An 18,265-nucleotide genomic window follows, 5' to 3' on the forward strand; every position below is an offset into this window, starting at 1 on the left:
ATTAAAAAGATAAAGAGTTTCATGTATTCACCTTGCCCAAACCCTAAAGGTTAACTTTCTTCAAGGGTCTTCTGACTGATTTCATGCTCCAGAGTATTCAGTATGTTGCAGAGTATGCAGAAGATTGCAAAAATTAGCATCCACAATTATTATCATTTGTCATCTACAAACACACAGGAAATACTAAACTTCCAAAGGCTTTCTTCCAACTGAAATGAAAAGTAAAATATGATGGCATATTTACCACGACATCACACTTTCTTTTTTGGGTGGGAGGAATGGAGCCCCAAGAAAAGAACAAACAAAAAATTCCCAGTCACATAAATCGTGGAATAATAGGAAAGTTTAATGCAGTTAATTAAGCTGGCTGCTTCTCAGTTGTTGGCTGGATAATGCAGTTTAATTATTAGTCTAGGACCAAGAAATACCAAACGTTTGTCATTCTCTGACAAACATTTGCTATTTCCACTTTCAACTCAGAAGTGCCATAGCACAGCTCACACTTTACTGCTCTCCTACTTTTTTAATCCTACACTAGATGCTCTGGCTATTTATCCCCACCCTAAGTGCTTTAGTGTGCCAACTGGGTGAAAATCCAAGCACTCACTCTCACTTTGACTCCAGTGACTGGAGATAACTCACCATTATCATCTCAAGCAGTGTCACCAGCATTCATTCTTACAACCATTCTGATTTAAGGCAAAATTAAAATTGCCACAGCATGAAAACACTTGCAAAGGAAATATCTGTATACTGTTCACAATTGTGCAATGAGACTAATACACTAAGACTGTTAAAAACACAGATTGCAGATAAACACATGATCAGCAATTTAAAAGTTAGTGTTATGTGTTGAGTTTTTCATTTGTTTCCCCTTAAAAGAAAATAACTTGAATAAAAATTTTAGAGTCTCCATAAAAGAGACAATATATTGTTAGTTTCCCTTTACAGAACTCTTCTCTTACAAAAGTAACAGTGATTCAGGGAAATAATAAGCTGACATAAAGGCATGCAGAGCTGAACAAAAGTTTCTATATTTGCTGTTGCATTTAGCTGAGAAAATAAATTTCCATCAATAATTCAGTTAACAACTTTCTAGTCCACTCACAGAAAATACACTAGGAATTCATAGTTTTTCTAATCTCACTGTTTATTTTCCCTTAGCTGACAAATATACAATTTTAACTCTAGATTAAACCCTCTAGAAGGACAAATTATCAAATCATGGTTTATTTTTTCTGTTTGCATGAATGTGACAGTGTTTACTGCCTGAATGTCTCTCTCTCTCTCTCTTTATATATATATATATGTAACTTAAATATGAGCAGTGAGCAGTTCTACATGCAAGCAGCTATTCACTTTGCTTTATTGTGCATCACTTCCATTAAAACTGATAACTATTATGCTGAAAGCCCATTTAGAGACAGAACTATGGAGGGCAAAAAACCTCAAAAAGAAAAAGAGGAAGTGAAAAAGAAAACTAGAAAAAGAAGAGTTACATCTAATTCATTAAGGTAAAAACATTACTCTTCAATTTGAATGCCATTTATTATTCAATAGAGAGTCACTCATGGTCAAAAACGAGGGAACAACATTTGGGGGAAATAATAATACACAGACTAAAGAGAGGAGGACATTTCTCCCAAATTACAATTTGGCATCAACATGAATTGCAATAAATGGATCTTCAGCATCAGTGTTAATCTGGAAATTAGCCATTCCATCACCAGAAACAAACACCTGCTTTCCAGTACATTTGCCGTTCTCTTTTTGTCCAGAAATAACATCACAGTAGGTACCAGCAGGCAGTCCAGTTTGTACATAGACATTCATATTCCTATGAGAAAATAAACATTATTTATGCATTATTTTTAAAACAGGTATTTCAAATTGGGTATAAGATCTCAGAACCTGATCTTACTCCCCTATTCGAAGGGCATATTAAAACATGTTAGCTCTCCTCATTTTAGCTCTTTGGACCCAGCATGTACTCAAATGCCTTATATAGGATTGCTGATGAGAGATGTTATTGTTCTCTCTGGGGATAGTATTTCTGCCACTGACTCACCAGTCATCATTATTGAAGATGATGAAGCCTTTGTTACCACGGCCAAAAGCCACTTGGTTGCTGCCATTGTCCCACCAGTTGGAGAAAGGCTCACCATCCACCACATTACGGAAGATAACCATGTTCCTGAAAACACAAGCAATGTCTCTCACTGCACCTGCAACACCTCTAATGCCTCATGGAGCAGGAAGCAAAAGCAACTGCTTTTACTTCTTGTTCCCCCCTACTCAGTGCCCTACTTGATTTGGCGCCAGCGATGCTCACAGACCCAGCCGTTGCCACAGGTCGTGTCCTCGTTGATTGTGACAGGCTTTATGGAGCCATCCTCGTTACTTGGGGGCCCAACCCAGTCATTGATGTCCTGTCATTAAAGAGACACCTTTGTAACTTCTGGCTCAAAATGCAGACAGCCCCTCTGGAGAGCAAGGCTAGAGGCAGCATCAGAGTTTCACTGGCTACATCCAGCACGGGACAGGGAAATCACCTGACAAACTGAACAGTGCACTGAACCACTGCTCTGGCCCTGCTCTCACCCTTAATCCCCATGGATGGACCTTCAGCATTCACAGCTCACCTTTCCATTCTCAAAATATCTTGGCCAGCGAAAACTCGACATCACACGTGTGAACCCATACGGATGGGCAAGCATGAAACCAGATGCCATTTTATAGAGCCTGTTTGTTGGACAAACAAGGAATGAGACACGGAAGGAGGAACCTGCCAGAGAACACACAGACAAACCAGCAAAAGCAAGAAGCATCACTCAGACAAGAGCAATCCCCTACCTGGCATCCCAGAAGGTCAGAATAGCAGATCCACCGGCCCCGTGTCCTCTCTGGTTGTCGTGATTATCCACAAAGACCAGGGCTCTGTCGGAAGGCACAAAGCCCCAGCCTTCTCCCCAGTTCCTAAACAAAAACACAGCCTTGAAGCTACCCTGTCAACTGGTGTATCCAGTGAATCCTGGATAAGCTGCAGCACCTTCACCCTTACTTTAAGTAGGCCATCTTTTCTCCGTTCCACTTGCGGATCACTGTCCCCAGTTTGGCACCGTATTTGAATTCTGTCACTCGGCCATTTCCAAAATAGTCACTGCCTTTGATGGGCTCTCCACCCAAGTCAATTACCTGGCACGGGAAAGAAAACCTGCATCCCTTCTTTTGTCACAAAGGCCAACAATGCAATGCAGAGAACTCAACATGAGTTCTTGCTTTACATTGAGAAGAAAGTATTTATGTATTTGTGCTGTGTAGATCAACAAAAAGTCAGTATAAAACATGAGGGACACATGTAAAAACATGACTGAAGAAAGGAAATAAAGACAATCTGTTGTGGACGCATTTTTATAAATCAAAACCACCTATGTCTGTAGGGCTGCTCTAAGTAAATTGTGAGCTCCTTCTAGGGTAAATTGGATGAAGATGTATTGTTGTTCCTCTGAAGGAGGAGACAAAAGAGATACAAAAGACAAAGGCAAACATAAAGGAGAAAACGTGGGGATTACCTCCTGATAAATGAAAGGTTTAGTTCCTTTCGGAAACCACTGAATATTTAGATCATTCAGCTTGTCCAGAAATGCTCTTATGTCCCCAGGCCACATGTGCTTGGCAGCATCAAGTCGGAATCCTGCTACACCAATGTCAATGAGATGGTTCAGGTACTCTGCAACCTTTGAGCGCACGTAGTCCTTCTCCAGGGCCAGATCCAGCAGGCTGACCAAGCGGCAGTCACGGACCTGGGCAGCAGGAAAGAAAAAAATTAATGTATCTGTGTGTTACACTAAAGGAGTGGTTAATAAGGAGAGGTTGGGTGGTGGTTAATGAGGTTGTATTGGATTGGGAAGAAGGGAGTGATATCCAGAGTAAAGGCTTTTGTCTGCACAAGTCACCATGATAAAGCCTTACTGTCCTGGAGACACCTGCCTTCCAACAGGAAGTGGTAAATAAATTTTCGTTTCTCTTTGATTTTGTGTGTAGCTTTCTCTTTACCTATTAAACTGTCTTTATTTCAATCCATGAGTTTTCTCAGTTTTACTCTTCCAATTCTCTGCCCCATCCCACTGAAAGCAGGAGGCCAAGTGTTGTTTAGCTGCTGGCTGAGTTATACCTCAAGTCCTCTTTGGTGCCCAGCATGGGACTCAAAAGGTTTGAATTAACAATGGCTATGATTAATGTGCTGGATGGAATTTATAGCTGTTATTGCTGTTTGACTAATAATTGACAGGCTCCTGTGCTTGCCATGGGGCTCACTGGCCTCACTGTGCAGTAGAGTCCAGGGCTCATCAGTGGCTGCTTTGGCTGCAGATGCAGCTACAGCCTGTGCTGCTGATCCCTCACTCTGGGACATTCTGATCTCCTCACTCTGGGATGTTCTGATCCCTCACTCTGGGATGTTCTGATCCCTCACTCTGGGACATTCTGATCCCCTCACTCTGGGACGTTCTGATCCCTCACTCTGGGACATTCTGATCCCTCACTCTGGGACAGTCTGGTCTCCTCACTCTGGGACGTTCTGATCCCTCACTCTGGGACATTCTGATCCCTCACTCTGGGACATTCTGATCCCTCACTCTGGAACATTCTGATCCCCTCACTCTGGGACATTCTGATCCCTCACTCCGGGACATTCTGATCCAGCACCAGTGCTGGCCTGGGCTGGCACCTTACATGAAGCAGTGCAAGTGCAGAAACATCATGATGTATTGTTGCAAAGTGGCTGAAGGGAGAGCTTGAGAAAGAGCTGCTACATATTCCAACTACAAAAAACAGTACCTTGTGTGACCAGGGCACCACCTTGCACTGCTGCCAGTTTTCCAAGGGGGCTCCTTATCATGATCAGCTGAGTTTATAAGCTCCAAAAATGAGCTCACAGGCTGAGCTGAGCACGCTGGGCTCAGCTCAGGAGCAAACAACTGCACATAGGTTATTGATTCCTCAGCACTTAAAATACACATACCTATGGTCAGTACTTCATTCACTTGTCAAGTGACTAAGCACAGGTTTTATGAGGCACTACACCATTTGATTTTACTGTAGAGTTAACAGAACATGTCAAAACAAAAAAAAAAAAAAAAAAGGAAAAATATTTGAAAATTTTGCCAGAGGAAGTTACCTGATATATATCACCATAATTTTCAATTTCTCCACTTCCAGAGTGACATTTGCCATCATTGAAATCCCAGCCAGAGTATGGTACAGCTGGAAAGTCTCTGTTTCCAGCATTAAAGTAGCTTCCACAGGTAGAATGAGTACCTGAGCCACCAGCAGCCCCACACATATGGTTGACCACAGCATCCACATAGATATGAACCTGGAAAAGCAGCATGTGCATTTCAGTATGTTTTGTCCACAGCTTTACCACATCACTATTACATTTTAGTTTTTTTCCTTTCAGTTTCTTCTTAGTTTACACGTCCTTTGAGGAGAGCAGCACCTTCCCTCAGCTGATAGAGCACTTCTTGCTGTATCAGACACAGATTTTCAAGGCACTTACTCCAACATTGTTGCATCTGGTCACCATGTCTCTGAATTCCTCCTCATTTCCTGATCGAGTGCAGAGCTTGTAGCTAACGGGCTGGTATCTTTCCCACCAGGGTCTGTTCGGGTTAGTAATGACAATGTTTTCATTTGGAGGTGAAACCTGCAGATGAAATTATGCACTTTGATGAGAAATCAAATGGTTTTATCTCAACATTTTAAGGGCAAAACCTGCACTCAGGATCTCTGCCCTCAGAAGAAAGTTAGTACCCAACCCAGTCTCTCACAGCAGCAGTTCAGGTCTGTGAGATGTCTGTCTGGTACACTGGCAAGAAAGACATTTTGGGTTGCTCCTATGGGTTGCCTGGGTCCAGCATGGGCCTGCTATCAATGACATGTGCATGGAAGAGCTGAAACCACAGGAGTTATTTTTACCTGTAATAGTGACAGCCTTAGGAATGCCAAACCTCACTGCTTGCATGCTTCCTTTAGAACAAGTACCTTCTACTTAGCTTTCAGGGGCAGCCTTTCAGAGGGAAGCATGCCCCTTTGTAACTGATCTGCTGGAGATCCACCCTCATTCACGGGTCCTGCAGGGTTAGGAGTGCTTCTAAAAGCAGTTACTACTTCCAACCCTTCCTCCTCAGCAGCAAAGTTCCTTAGAGATGACTATCTCCAGCTCAAGCATTCTGACTTATTAACCAAATATTACAATGCCATTTTCCTACTATTCACAGAAAACAACTCACCTGAACTCCTCCAAATCCATTAGGGGCCAAGTAGCGCTCACACTCCAGAGCAATGTCCTGCCAGCGCCACTCAAAGAGATGCACAATGGAGTTTCTCTTAGGGAGGGTGTTGGGGTTGTACTGCCCCCAGCACAGCCCTGCAGCTGCCAGGAGGAGGAGGAGGACCTGCATGGTGTCTTCAGTGTAAGGCTGTGGTCTCTTCACTGGCTATTTATGTGCCTGCAAGATGACAAAGTTCCTGCAGCAGGTGTCGAAATTCTCATGGATCAATGCTCTCAGCTATTATTTAGATAGCTGGCTCAGTATCATTCCTTTGGTTTGTTTTTCTCCTGTATTACCCAACAGCTGAAGATAAAATATCTTTTCACAATGCTTATACACCATCATAAACCAAGTGGTCTGTGAGCAGTGCACCTAAATGCAGAATTGCACTCTTTTCAACCATGCAAACAAAGATACTTCATCAAAAGTATTCCAAAACATCACAGACCCTCCAAGGGGTCTCTGGAATGTAAAAGGAACAGGAGGTGACTGAAAGATTACTGGAAAGCTAACAGCATTAGGAGAATGAATGAATTTGCCAGCATTCAGAGGTGTCTTGCTCTCAGGGTTAGGCTGAATTCAGACCAGGCCATGAACAGCTGTTGTGGTTTGACACTGCCCAACACCAGGCACCCAGGAGAGTTGCTCACTCACCTTCCCTGCTACATCTGGGCAGGAGACGGAAAAAAAATTAACAAAGGGCTCATGAGTGAGATAAGGACCAGGAGAAAACACTCCAAGGGCAAAACAGGCTCAGCTTAAGGTTGCAAAGTGGGTTTATTACTAACAGAATCAGAGGAAGATAATGAGAAGTAAAATAAGCCCTTAAAACACCTTTTTATCCCCAGCCCCTTCCTCATTCCCACTGACAGTGCAGGCAGACAGAGCATGAGGGTTTGGTCAGTTCATCACTGAGATTTTCCTCTGCTGCTCAGGGAGAGGAGTCCTTCCCTGTGAGACCATGGGGTTCCTCCCATGGGAGACATTTCACTGTGAACTTCTCCAGCGTGGGTCCACTCTCAGGAGCAGCAGCCCTGCCAAAACTGCTCCAATGTGAGTCCCTCCCATGGGCACACAGCCCTGCCAAAACTGCTGCAGTGTGGGTCTCTCTTTCCATGGCTGCAGTCCTCCAAGAACAGGCTGCTCCATGCTGGAAGCAGGGCCCCTCTCTCCCACTGGATCACAGCATGCCCCATGGATCCCCATGTGGGCTGTGGGTGGATCTCTGCATCCCTGTGGATCCCCCCTGACTGCAGGGGCACAGCCTCAGCATGGTCTTACCACAGCCTGCAGAAGAATCTCAGTTCTGGCCCCTGGAGCACCTTCTGCCCTCTTTCTCCACCGACCTTGGTGTTCCCATGTTGTTTTCCTCACATGTTCTCATCTCCTCCTCTTCTCTGAAAAACCATGTGACTTTGTTTTGATTTTCTTCTTAAATATGAGGCATTAAATATAAGCACAAAGACATTATCTTTAATTGGTCTATTTAACTGGCCCAGTTTTGGCCAGCAGCATGTTCACCTTCAGAACCATCAGGGATTGGCTCTGCTGGACATGCTGGAAGCTTCCAGCAGCTTCCCACAGCAGCCACCTCTGTGGTCCCCTGGCTACCAAAAACCAGGCAGTGCAAAACCAATACAACAGCAGTGTTTAGTCAGTAACAGACTTATCACAGGAGAAGTTGTGGTTCTTCACCAAGTGACTCCCACTGGCAACTGACACCTTCTCACAGTTAATGTTTCTCTGGTGTCACTGCTCATGACTATTGAACTGTTATTGGTTTTCCTCACATGTTCCTGCAGAGCAGCTGATGGAAAGTGATCAGAGTTGCATTTGCCTCTCCAGCAGAAACTCTGCATAAGGTTTCATCTCACTTTAAGTGATCCATGATTCATCTGAGCCAAGGAACAAAACCCAAAATCAGATGCAAACTATAGTGCAGATGAGTTTTAGTTGCCTGACATACAAATTAATTTGAAAGCCAGAGCTGTTGCCCAAGTCCTTTCTTGCATTCCCTACAATTTCCTCCTTCAAAAATAAAAGACCTTTGACTTTTCTTCATTAAATGATTTCAGGTCTTCATTTGGAAGTGACTTATAAGATCAATGTCTCAGTGACAATCCTCCATGAATAAACTTAAGTCATACTAACAATAAAACAGTACTCCAAGAGAATACAAAGACTAGAAAAGCACTGGCATTTGATGAATACCTGTGAGGGAAAAAAAAGTTCCCAAAGAATGTCAGAGTTACTCCAGGAGAAGAGAAACATCAGTGCACTTCATACCTGAACTGCCTCTGGTGTGTTCTTTCTGAAACCAGCTATACCAGTGTGTCACATGCATCCTTCTCTTTCCCAGATTTGGTCTTCAAGGACAAAACACACAAGCAGGTCCCATTTTCCACCTGTTTATTTTCATATCCCAGACCTTAAGGCCTTTAAGCCTTTTAAAGCCTCTTTTTCCACTACTACAGTGAAATAGTAAATTACTACAAATGACCTTTCTACTCACTAACAGCAAGGAACCAGTGAGTGATTGCACCTTGTGATTATCAATTCAGGGAAAACAGACCCCCTCATTCCTCAATATTACCAAGAGCAACCAAATTGGCCTCAGGGTAATTTTTACATCACCCCTCCCTGTGGAGTCCCACTGAGGTGATGGAATGTCGCTGCATGACTTTCAGTTTCCAGTGGCATGTATTTTCCAGTGAAAAATACACCACTGTCAGCCAAGAACAGGACGGACCCGTCCTCAATAACCCAACACAGGGGATGGCAGTGCCACTGGCAAAGGGGACTGGGAGCCCTCCTAAGACAGGCTCTGCAGGCTGTGACTGTTCAAGCAGGTTGCAAAAAAAAGATGACTTAAAAGTCAGAACAAAGGGCTCAGAGGTGGCCTTTATTTCAGATAAGCGACTGTGGCACTTGAGTGCACCAGCTGAGAGTGTTAATTAAAAGGGTGTGAAGGCTCCTTGGTTTAGCCAGAGCAGCATAGGGAAAAGTGTCCATACAGCTCAGCTTGAAGGATTATACAAAGTTATCAACTAACAAAAGTTTTCTGAATGTAGTAATGGGCTTTAGCTGGTTTCAACTCACATATTACTTTCCTACAACTGGGAGTGCCCACCCTCCCCTACATTTCCACTTATGTACAGAGCAGCAAAATTTTACATTTAATAGTGTCAATCTTCTCCTTCCATTTTTTGTTAGTACCTTAACTGAATAAAGTGCACTTACAAATGCAGACAGATGTACAGCACCACTCCCAGATCTGCCCTGGCACCATCTCTGTAGAGCAGCTGTTCACTATTTCATTGGTATTACAGCTGACACACTTTGCTGTGTCTCGGTTCATTCTGCACATCTGCCTGCTGTTAACAAGGATACAGAGGAGAAGGAACAGCACATGCACAACACATCTGGTTACAATTTAGCATCAACATGAATTGCAATGAATGGGTCTTCATCTTCATTGTCAATCAGGAAATTAGCCATGCCATCAGCAGCAACATGAACTTGGACTGCTGTACAGAAGTCACCTTCCTTTTGCCCAGAAATGACATCGCAGTAAGTGCCAGCAGGCAGACCAGTCTGCAGAGACACATTCAAGGACCTTTGGAAGAGAATGAAGTGCAGTAAACATTATGAGGACTTGAAAATGCTCTTCAAATCATACTGGAGACCTCAGATGTAATTTGGGAGTTATCCCTAGCACTCCTCTGGACACTGCAGAATCTATTCAATCACTACATGCTTCAGATTGCTCATCACCAAAACCTACAGCTAATTATTACAGCCTTGACATACTCCTGTTCTCTTATCATCTCATTTTTGCAAAAAAAGACTCAAATACAGATTTTAAAACAGTCATATATTGCAATATTGGAACATATCCCCAGTTTAAAAGGTCCCTCACTTCCATAAATTTAGACTTTGCTGGCTAACCAGGCCCAGTGACACAGCCAGCTTCAAAACAGGGAATTAGAAAGACCACAGTACAAGGCCTAAACTGTCAAGAGTGAAGAGTGTCTATGGTAGAGTGCAAAATGCTAAGTTTAAATTGACAACCATAAATAAAGCATTCATTAGAAAGATCTAGGCAAGAAGCAACACCTCAAAAGGTTTCACTACTAACTATATAGTTTAAATATATATGTTACATAATAGTTTATTTATAGTCATAATAAATTGTAGGCTATTTCCATCTTACTCACCAGTCATCATTATTGAAGATGATGAAGCCTTTGTTACCACGGCCAAAAGCCACTTGGTTGCTGCCATTGTCCCACCAGTTGGAGAAAGGCTCACCATCCACCACATTACGGAAGATAACCATGTTCCTGAAAACACAAGCAATGTCTCTCACTGCACCTGCAACACCTCTAATGCCTCATGGAGCAGGAAGCAAAAGCAACTGCTTTTACTTCTTGTTCCCCCCTACTCAGTGCCCTACTTGATTTGGCGCCAGCGATGCTCACAGACCCAGCCGTTGCCACAGGTCGTGTCCTCGTTGATTGTGACAGGCTTTATGGAGCCATCCTCGTTACTTGGGGGCCCAACCCAGTCATTGATGTCCTGTCATTAAAGAGACACCTTTGTAACTTCTGGCTCAAAATGCAGACAGCCCCTCTGGAGAGCAAGGCTAGAGGCAGCATCAGAGTTTCACTGGCTACATCCAGCACGGGACAGGGAAATCACCTGACAAACTGAACCGTGCACTGAACCACTGCTCTGGCCCTGCTCTCACCCTTAATCCCCATGGATGGACCTTCAGCATTCACAGCTCACCTTTCCATTCTCAAAATATCTTGGCCAGCGAAAACTCGACATCACACGTGTGAACCCATACGGATGGGCAAGCATGAAACCAGATGCCATTTTATAGAGCCTGTTTGTTGGACAAACAAGGAATGAGACACGGAAGGAGGAACCTGCCAGAGAACACACAGACAAACCAGCAAAAGCAAGAAGCATCACTCAGACAAGAGCAATCCCCTACCTGGCATCCCAGAAGGTCAGAATAGCAGATCCACCGGCCCCATGTCCTCTCTGGTTGTCGTGATTATCCACAAAGACCAGGGCTCTGTCTGAAGGCACAAAACCCCAGCCTTCTCCCCAGTTCCTAAACAAAAACACAGCCTTGAAGCCACCCTGTCAACTGGTGTATCCAGTGAATCCTGGATAAGCTGCAGCACCTTCACCCTTACTTTAAGTAGGCCATCTTTTCTCCGTTCCACTTGCGGATCACTGTCCCCAGTTTGGCACCGTATTTGAATTCTGTCACTCGGCCATTTCCAAAATAGTCACTGCCTTTGATGGGCTCTCCACCCAAATCAATTACCTGGCACAGGAAAGATAGAGCTTTTCTTTATACTCAAAAACCAAACAAATAAAAGACATTGCTTTAGACATTGCTTCAAGCAAGGGGACAGTACTTGAGCTAATTATTTTATTTGGCTTTATTGGAAAATTATATCTAAGTCTATTTTCTCCTTTTAGCTCAGCCCATCCTGTATCTCCTTACCCTGACTGATCACTTACCCTTGATTATGGCTTGGGATGTACTTTACATTTAGTATGGTCACCAATGCCTCTGCTTCCAGCAGTTGGCCTGCATCCTTTCATTGTGGAGCCAAAGAATGTTTCCATTTGTCTGGACTTTGCAGGCAAGATACTAATTTAATAAAATCTGTGCAGCAAGCTTAGCTTTTGCTGACTGAAACCAACATTTACCTGCACGTTCCAATTCGTTATTCAAACGTAAAACACAAATTCAGAACATCAAGTAATAGTTGTTATGCCATCCAAAAAAAAGTTTCAGACAATAATCAACATTTATGTCTTCTGTTGATATTTATTATCCAGAATTTCAAATTTAGGAAGTGAAATCTCTGTTTTAAACCAATAGAATTTTTACACTAACTTCAGTGTAGTACATCTCATCTCTGAAATAAAATTTCCAGATTACCGAATTCCAGAAAGTCCAAAACCAGTGGGGCATTTTGCACATTAACTATCACCTATGGTCAGATTAGATATTTGAAGATTATGGTTGAGGATGGTACTGAAGATGATTTCTGTAATGTACTAGGGCTCAGCCCATGCAAAGCAGTGCTATGTGTGACCAAGTCTGTACTGGGCATGCAAGAAATATGTTTGTGAAAGAAAATTAAAAAAAATAAAGATTACCTCCTGGTAAATGAAAGGTTTAGTCCCTGCAGGAAACCACCGAGTATCGAGATGTTTCAGCCTGTCCAAGACGGCCCTGAGGTCGGCAGGCCACAGGTGCTTGGCAGCGTCGATGCGGAAGCCGGCGGCGCCCGCGGCCAGCAGGCGGTTCAGGTAGGCGGCGACGCGGGAGCGCACCCGCTCCTCCCCCAGGGCCAGGTCCAGCAGGCTGACCAGGCGGCAGTCCCGCACCTGCAACACCCTCCATCAAACACTGCACACCTCAAAAATGCAATGCACTGCTCTACACGTTTTGGATGGTCTTTGCCTATATCACAATGCCTAATAAAACCTTCAGTAGCCTTTGTTCCCCGTGCATATCTTTCTTTTGGACAGTCATCTATACAGAAGCTGCAATAAGAAATTGTATTTACCCCTCTTTTCTGAAATTGAGACCAAGGAAAACTTCCAAATTACAATAAAAGGCAAATAAAAACTTCTACATTTTTTAAAACACTAAATAGATTTTATTAACTGTAAATTGTCTTTATTAATTACCTAAGCACATTTGTCTGAATCTGAAATTGAGTCATTGTATCAAAGACAGCTATCCCTTTAAGAAGTGGTGTTCCTGATAGCAACACTAACCTCTGTCATTAATTTGGATGGCTTTTCATGAGGTTTTTTTTATTCCTTTTAAAAAATGTCTCACTGTACATGAGAGCAAAGAAATCACAGCACAGGAACAGATGTACATGCAAACTATAGTTGTAGGTTTACCTGAGATATATCCTGATAATTCTCAATGTTTCCACTTCTGGATTTACATTTACGATCATTAAAGTCCCAGCCAGAATAGGGCACAGCTGGGAAATCTTCAGTTTTTGCATTGAAGTAGCTTCCACAAGTAGCATGGTCACCAGCCCCAGCATTAGCTCCACACATATGGTTGATCACTGCATCCACATAAATGTGCACCTAGAGAACAGCATCCACATAATTTGAAAAAGCTACTTCCCACAGCACCACTAATTAATGTTCTCTCTCTCATATCTCCTGCCCTATTCCCCTATTTCTGATTGTTTCCTTCACCCAACGTTTTATTCAATTTTTTTATTGGCATACAGCAAGGGTGATAAAACATGCAGCTCATCAGACAAGCAGGTAACACTGCATCTACTTTTTAAAATGGCACAATCACTGCTGGCTATATCCTTGCATTGTAAACACCAGAAGTTTTTAAAAGTACTTACTCCAACATTGTTGCACCTGGTCACCATGTCTCTAAATTCAGTTTCATTGCCAGATCTTGTGCACAGCTTGTAGCTGATAGGCTGGTATCTTTCCCACCATGGTTGTTTGGGGTCAGTAATGATAACATTTTCATTGGGAGGTGAAATCTGTGAAGAAAACAATGGCACTTAGTAACAGGATACTGATAACGCTTAATTTGTTTGCCCAATATTTTTATAGAAAAAACATAACCCACTTAGATCCTCAGTATCCTCTGCTTACACTGTAGTAGGCTGGAAATAAAAGACTTAGGCCTGGCCTTCAAAACAGAACTATAGTATTAAAATTTAGGTCCATGAACAGGGTATCCTAATTATCTTTGTGACTGCAAGCTTCAAAAAGAAGCATCTGAAGTTGAAGAACAAGGTCAACAGAGGAAGGAAGCGACTGCATAACAACTGACATAACATCATGCCTTTAAATTGATCCAACTTCCCATTCTCATAATGTTTTGGATGAATGCATTCTTGACATAATTCAAGTAAGTTTCTAGGTGAGTTATACCTCTTCCTCTTACAGACTTTTCAGGATACTTTTTAGGCAGCAGCAAAAGCTTTTTATCTCCAAGCCTCTGGGCATAACAACCTGGTCCAACCATTTCTCAGAAAGATTCCTACAGCCTCTTTTCATCTGAAAAAAACTTCCTGGGACCCTGCCACAGGATGGATTAAAAAGACAAACAGGCACAGGCCACAGTCTGAGAAATCAGTTTAAAATCCATCTGGTCTGTGTGCCTGAAAGAAGGTTGCAAAGAAAAGATGATTATTTGAAAATTATGGGGAAGTTCTCACTGAGGCCAGCTTGCAATCTATTGGGCTACAAGAGACAGGCAGACTTCACACCAATTTTTCCTGAGCAATCTGATAGGCAAACTAAAATACTTTAATAAGTGGCTGCTGTCCATGCCACCCACCCAAGTGCCAGTACTGGCTCCACAGGAACAAGACTCATGCTCAGACAGAACTGACTCATACAGGGACACCTTCACCACAACCTGTGCTCAGTTCACTTCTACTGCTCACATCAGGTTCCTGTAAATAAGGGTCTCTAAGTGGTTACTGTGGCACTGTGGCGCAGAGAAACTTGCCAGTTTGGGTGAACAACATTAACAGCCTTTTGTACTTAATTATTTAAAACCTTCAGCACTTTTTTGTTCTCTTTGGAAGCTCTTTGCTCAGTCATAGCTTCATTTTACATTTCTCTAGCTCTTAAGAGCTTCCCTTGATTTAAGTAATATGAACCAGATAAACATAGGTTACTTTTCACAGCAGTAAAAAATTATTTAGCTAGTGATGTGCAATTCTAATTCATCTGAATGTAATAGTACAGACTGCAAAACATGCACCTTGGAGCAATGAAATAAATTCATGCTTACTTGATGATAGCTGAAGAATATATTTGTCAGCATTTACTACCTCCATTACCAATTTCTATTTTTCTTGTTCAGTACCTATGACAAACTGAACATTTTCTGTGAAAAACAAATTATCATTTATGCAGCAATTTTACTACGTTCTGATAGGAACAGACATACCTGAACTCCTCCAAATCCATTAGGGGCCAAGTAGCGCTCACACTCCAGAGCAATGTCCTGCCAGCGCCACTCAAAGAGATGCACAATGGAGGTTCTCCTAGGGAGGGTGTTGGGGTGGTACTGCCCCCAGCACAGCCCTACAATTAACAGCAGAAAATAGATCCCCATCCAGTGCTCTGTGGTCACCTGTGCTCTTCTTACTATCTGTCAATGTTCCTGCAAGAGGGTAAAGTACACATTAGAAAATACACATTTAAAGGCAAACACCCATCTCTGGCATCATATCTATTTACTTATCATTTTGTATGAGAACGGGATTTTACCTAAACTCTATCAAATTCCCATACTAACAGTAACTTTGTTTTCATGCAGTTAAAGTTCAGATGTTGCCTAATGCAGCTTTTGCCTCCAGAATGCAAAAGTTGTGGTTTTATTAGTATAAAGCAAAAAACTACCTCAAAGGGCAAAGGAATACTTACACAGACTGAAGTGGACATTTCGTTTCTCATTTTAATGTACATTATTTTATATTCCTATTTACCCTTGAGAGGCACCTTTTTTTTCAAAATGGTATTGCTACCACCAACTTGAACATATTGGGACAAGACCTTGCAGAGGCAGCATATTTCTTACCATGGTTTGTTATGAAACCCCAGATATTTTGGAGGTTTAACATATGCTGTCTGTCATTCATGATATGTATGACATGTCTCATTCAAACAACAGCCTGAAACCTGGAAGTTCTCTCAGATACAGAAATGATTAATCATAGTGACTCAAAACAGAAATGCTAAATGTCTGATCTCTGCACACCTGTTTGATTTGTGTGGAGATTCTCCTTTTAAGAACATGGGCAGCCAGATGTCAGAAGTGTTGTGAAGCTCCATAAACAAGAAATCTCCTTCTGAGTGCCCAAGTACAGAGCTCTTCAAAAGGAGCTTTCCAGAGGCTTCAAAGCAGCTACATTCCCTTCAGATGAGCTAGGCTAGGAACTGCATTTCCCAACTCATATCCTGTTTGTATTTATTGAGGGACAAACAAAGACAATGATTCTTATATTAAAATTTCCTCACCTAGAGAGGTACAACATGTAACAAACCAGAAACTAAACAACTATCCAGGGTTACTTTACTCTATTGAGACTCTTATTTTGCACTCTTCATGTTTAGAAGTTGGTTTAGAGAGTCTGAGATACACATGACTTCTACAAAACTGCCCTCATTTCTGCTCCAAGGAAAGGATGATCCATATCTCTCGGGCAGTGGAGCAGTCTTTGGAGCAAATTTAGGTACAAAATATACCAGTTTATAAAGTGTAGAACCTCCCTTCCAGAGCCTACTGCTGTCAGCTGTCACTGTTCTTTACAAGCAGGCAGAGTTATTGAGAATAAAGCATTTGGTGTATTTAGCTTGCTTTTCTGCTTGTGAACAAAATAATACAATTATTTACTTTAATTATTATTTTATTATTACTTTTTAGATATATAATTATATACTTATTTTATTATTACTATTATTATTTAATGCAATTATTTACTTGTAGGTAATTAATTATTACTATTATTATTTACTTTAATACAATTCTTTACTTGTCAGTATAGAGATTAAGTTTCAGTCACAAGGAGTTGTTTCGTGTGCTTCCATTTTCATGAAGAACACACATTAAGAGAAAATGAGCTAAGAAAATTCCATCTTCTCTGATGAGAGAAGCCATTTATCAGATTGGCAAGTTTTACTTACAGCAGTAAATACACAGAGCAGTAAATTACACAAAGTAGTAAGAATAATGTACCTTGACCCGACCGGCTCCAAAGCCGAGTGCTCAAAGATTTGATGTAGGTTTCTCTGAAACAGGTTTATGGCTGTTCTGCCTTCAATACAAGCAATTACAGGAGAATGGGGAAATCCTCACCGCACTCTGAAGGCTCTTCACAGTGCTTTTCAAACTTGGAAAAATGGTGAGAGGCCATGAGAAGAGAGCCACAGTGACGGCAGTGCAGAGAGCTCGGGAGCGGAGTGTCTGCAGAGCCGTGCTGCTGGCCTGGCCCCGGGCACTCGGTCACCCTGTCCGTGCCGGGTCAGGGCCGGAGCTGGGACGCAGCCGCACGCCCAGCAGAGCTGCAGCCGCGCTCCAGCCCGCTCAAGGCTGTCACAGGGCACACAGGGCACACAGGGCCGGGTGCCCTCCGGGCTCCCACACCGCCCCCAGCCCCGCTCCGGCCGGGCAGCGCCGCCCCTTCCGCACCCAGCGCAGCGCGGCCCCGCCCCGGGGACAGCAGCCGTCCGACACAGCGCCGCTCTGAGTCACTAGGGGTTTATCACCGCCTCGCTACTTCGGCGCTTTGAAAATTCACTCGTGAGCCTTCGGTCCTGCTCGTGTAGCCCAACATGGGTGCTAGGACATACTACTGTAGAGCCACAGAGGCACTGAAGTTGAAAAAATCCCTTTAGAATTAACAAACAATTACAGTCCCCACGGGAATGCAGCAAGCAAGCTAAGAGTAATTCCATTAAAAGCATTTTAAAGTAATCTGCTAATCCAGTTCATATTGGAAAAAAATGGCAACGATCAACTTACTTTGGTTCAGCCACCAATACTAGTGATTTAGACTGTTTGCAGATGGAATAATGACAAAATAAATATTTTATGCCAGCCAGCTCCCACACCATCAACTATGATTTATTTAGTCATTTATGGAATTATCTCTTCTTCAAGTCCACTGGACTAGAATCTCTTGTCAATCAAATGCCATTGCAATGTTTCCCACATGGTTTTAGACAGTTCCACTAACCAACCCAATATGTAGCAAATCCTACGGACCACATCTATACCAATTTTAACTGCTACTCTGGTTTTAATGACCTCAGTCTCATCAGTGACAGTTTTCAAGTTGCAGATGAACAGTGCAAGGTAATTACTGAGGAAGAAGAGT

At 42.6% G+C, this 18,265-nt stretch overlaps 2 protein-coding genes across 3 annotated transcripts; both read right to left on the minus strand.

Annotated features, from left to right (window-relative positions):
* Positions 1–1,529: 1,529 nt before the first annotated feature.
* LOC130256024 (pancreatic alpha-amylase) lies at positions 1,530–7,727 on the minus strand. The gene is made up of 11 exons (XM_056497210.1): positions 7,617–7,727; positions 6,294–6,512; positions 5,561–5,707; positions 5,180–5,377; positions 3,573–3,803; positions 3,062–3,195; positions 2,854–2,976; positions 2,643–2,742; positions 2,308–2,429; positions 2,069–2,194; positions 1,530–1,837 (listed from the first exon to the last, which is right to left on the minus strand). Exons 2-11 carry the CDS (start codon positions 6,462–6,464, stop codon positions 1,648–1,650), a joined length of 1,542 nt encoding a protein of 513 aa, XP_056353185.1. The 5' UTR covers positions 6,465–6,512; positions 7,617–7,727; the 3' UTR covers positions 1,530–1,647.
* Positions 7,728–9,210: 1,483 nt separating this feature from the next.
* On the minus strand, positions 9,211–17,579 carry LOC130256025 (pancreatic alpha-amylase-like). Of its 2 annotated transcripts, none has more exons than XM_056497211.1 (11): positions 17,125–17,579; positions 15,334–15,549; positions 13,760–13,906; positions 13,287–13,484; positions 12,528–12,758; positions 11,546–11,679; positions 11,338–11,460; positions 11,127–11,226; positions 10,792–10,913; positions 10,553–10,678; positions 9,211–9,951 (listed from the first exon to the last, which is right to left on the minus strand). In XM_056497211.1, exons 2-11 carry the CDS (start codon positions 15,499–15,501, stop codon positions 9,762–9,764), a joined length of 1,539 nt encoding a protein of 512 aa, XP_056353186.1. In that variant the 5' UTR covers positions 15,502–15,549; positions 17,125–17,579; the 3' UTR covers positions 9,211–9,761. The 2 variants fall into 2 exon arrangements, with proteins under 2 accessions (XP_056353186.1, XP_056353187.1); XM_056497212.1 differs by lacking the exon at positions 17,125–17,579 and adding an exon at positions 16,635–16,750.
* Between the last annotated feature and the right edge of the window lie 686 nt (positions 17,580–18,265).

This window comes from Oenanthe melanoleuca, chromosome 8 (assembly GCF_029582105.1).
Source record: "Oenanthe melanoleuca isolate GR-GAL-2019-014 chromosome 8, OMel1.0, whole genome shotgun sequence".
Lineage (NCBI taxonomy): Eukaryota > Metazoa > Chordata > Aves > Passeriformes > Muscicapidae > Oenanthe > Oenanthe melanoleuca.

Excerpts from the sequence above, each read along its gene's own strand:
- LOC130256024 (XM_056497210.1), bottom strand. The coding sequence starts at position 6,464 with ATGCAGGTCCTCCTCCTCCTCCTGGCAGCTGCAGGGCTGTGCTGGGGG. Across the intron at positions 3,196-3,572 it reads AACCTTTCATTTATCAGGAG|GTAATTGACTTGGGTGGAGA; the intron begins GTAATCCCCACG and ends TTCCCGTGCCAG. Across the intron at positions 2,743-2,853 it reads CTGACCTTCTGGGATGCCAG|GCTCTATAAAATGGCATCTG; the intron begins GTAGGGGATTGC and ends TCCAACAAACAG.
- LOC130256025 (XM_056497211.1), bottom strand. The coding sequence starts at position 15,501 with ATGGGGATCTATTTTCTGCTGTTAATTGTAGGGCTGTGCTGGGGGCAG. Across the intron at positions 12,759-13,286 it reads ATTATCAGGATATATCTCAG|GTGCGGGACTGCCGCCTGGT; the intron begins GTAAACCTACAA and ends AGGGTGTTGCAG. Across the intron at positions 11,680-12,527 it reads AACCTTTCATTTACCAGGAG|GTAATTGATTTGGGTGGAGA; the intron begins GTAATCTTTATT and ends TTCCTGTGCCAG.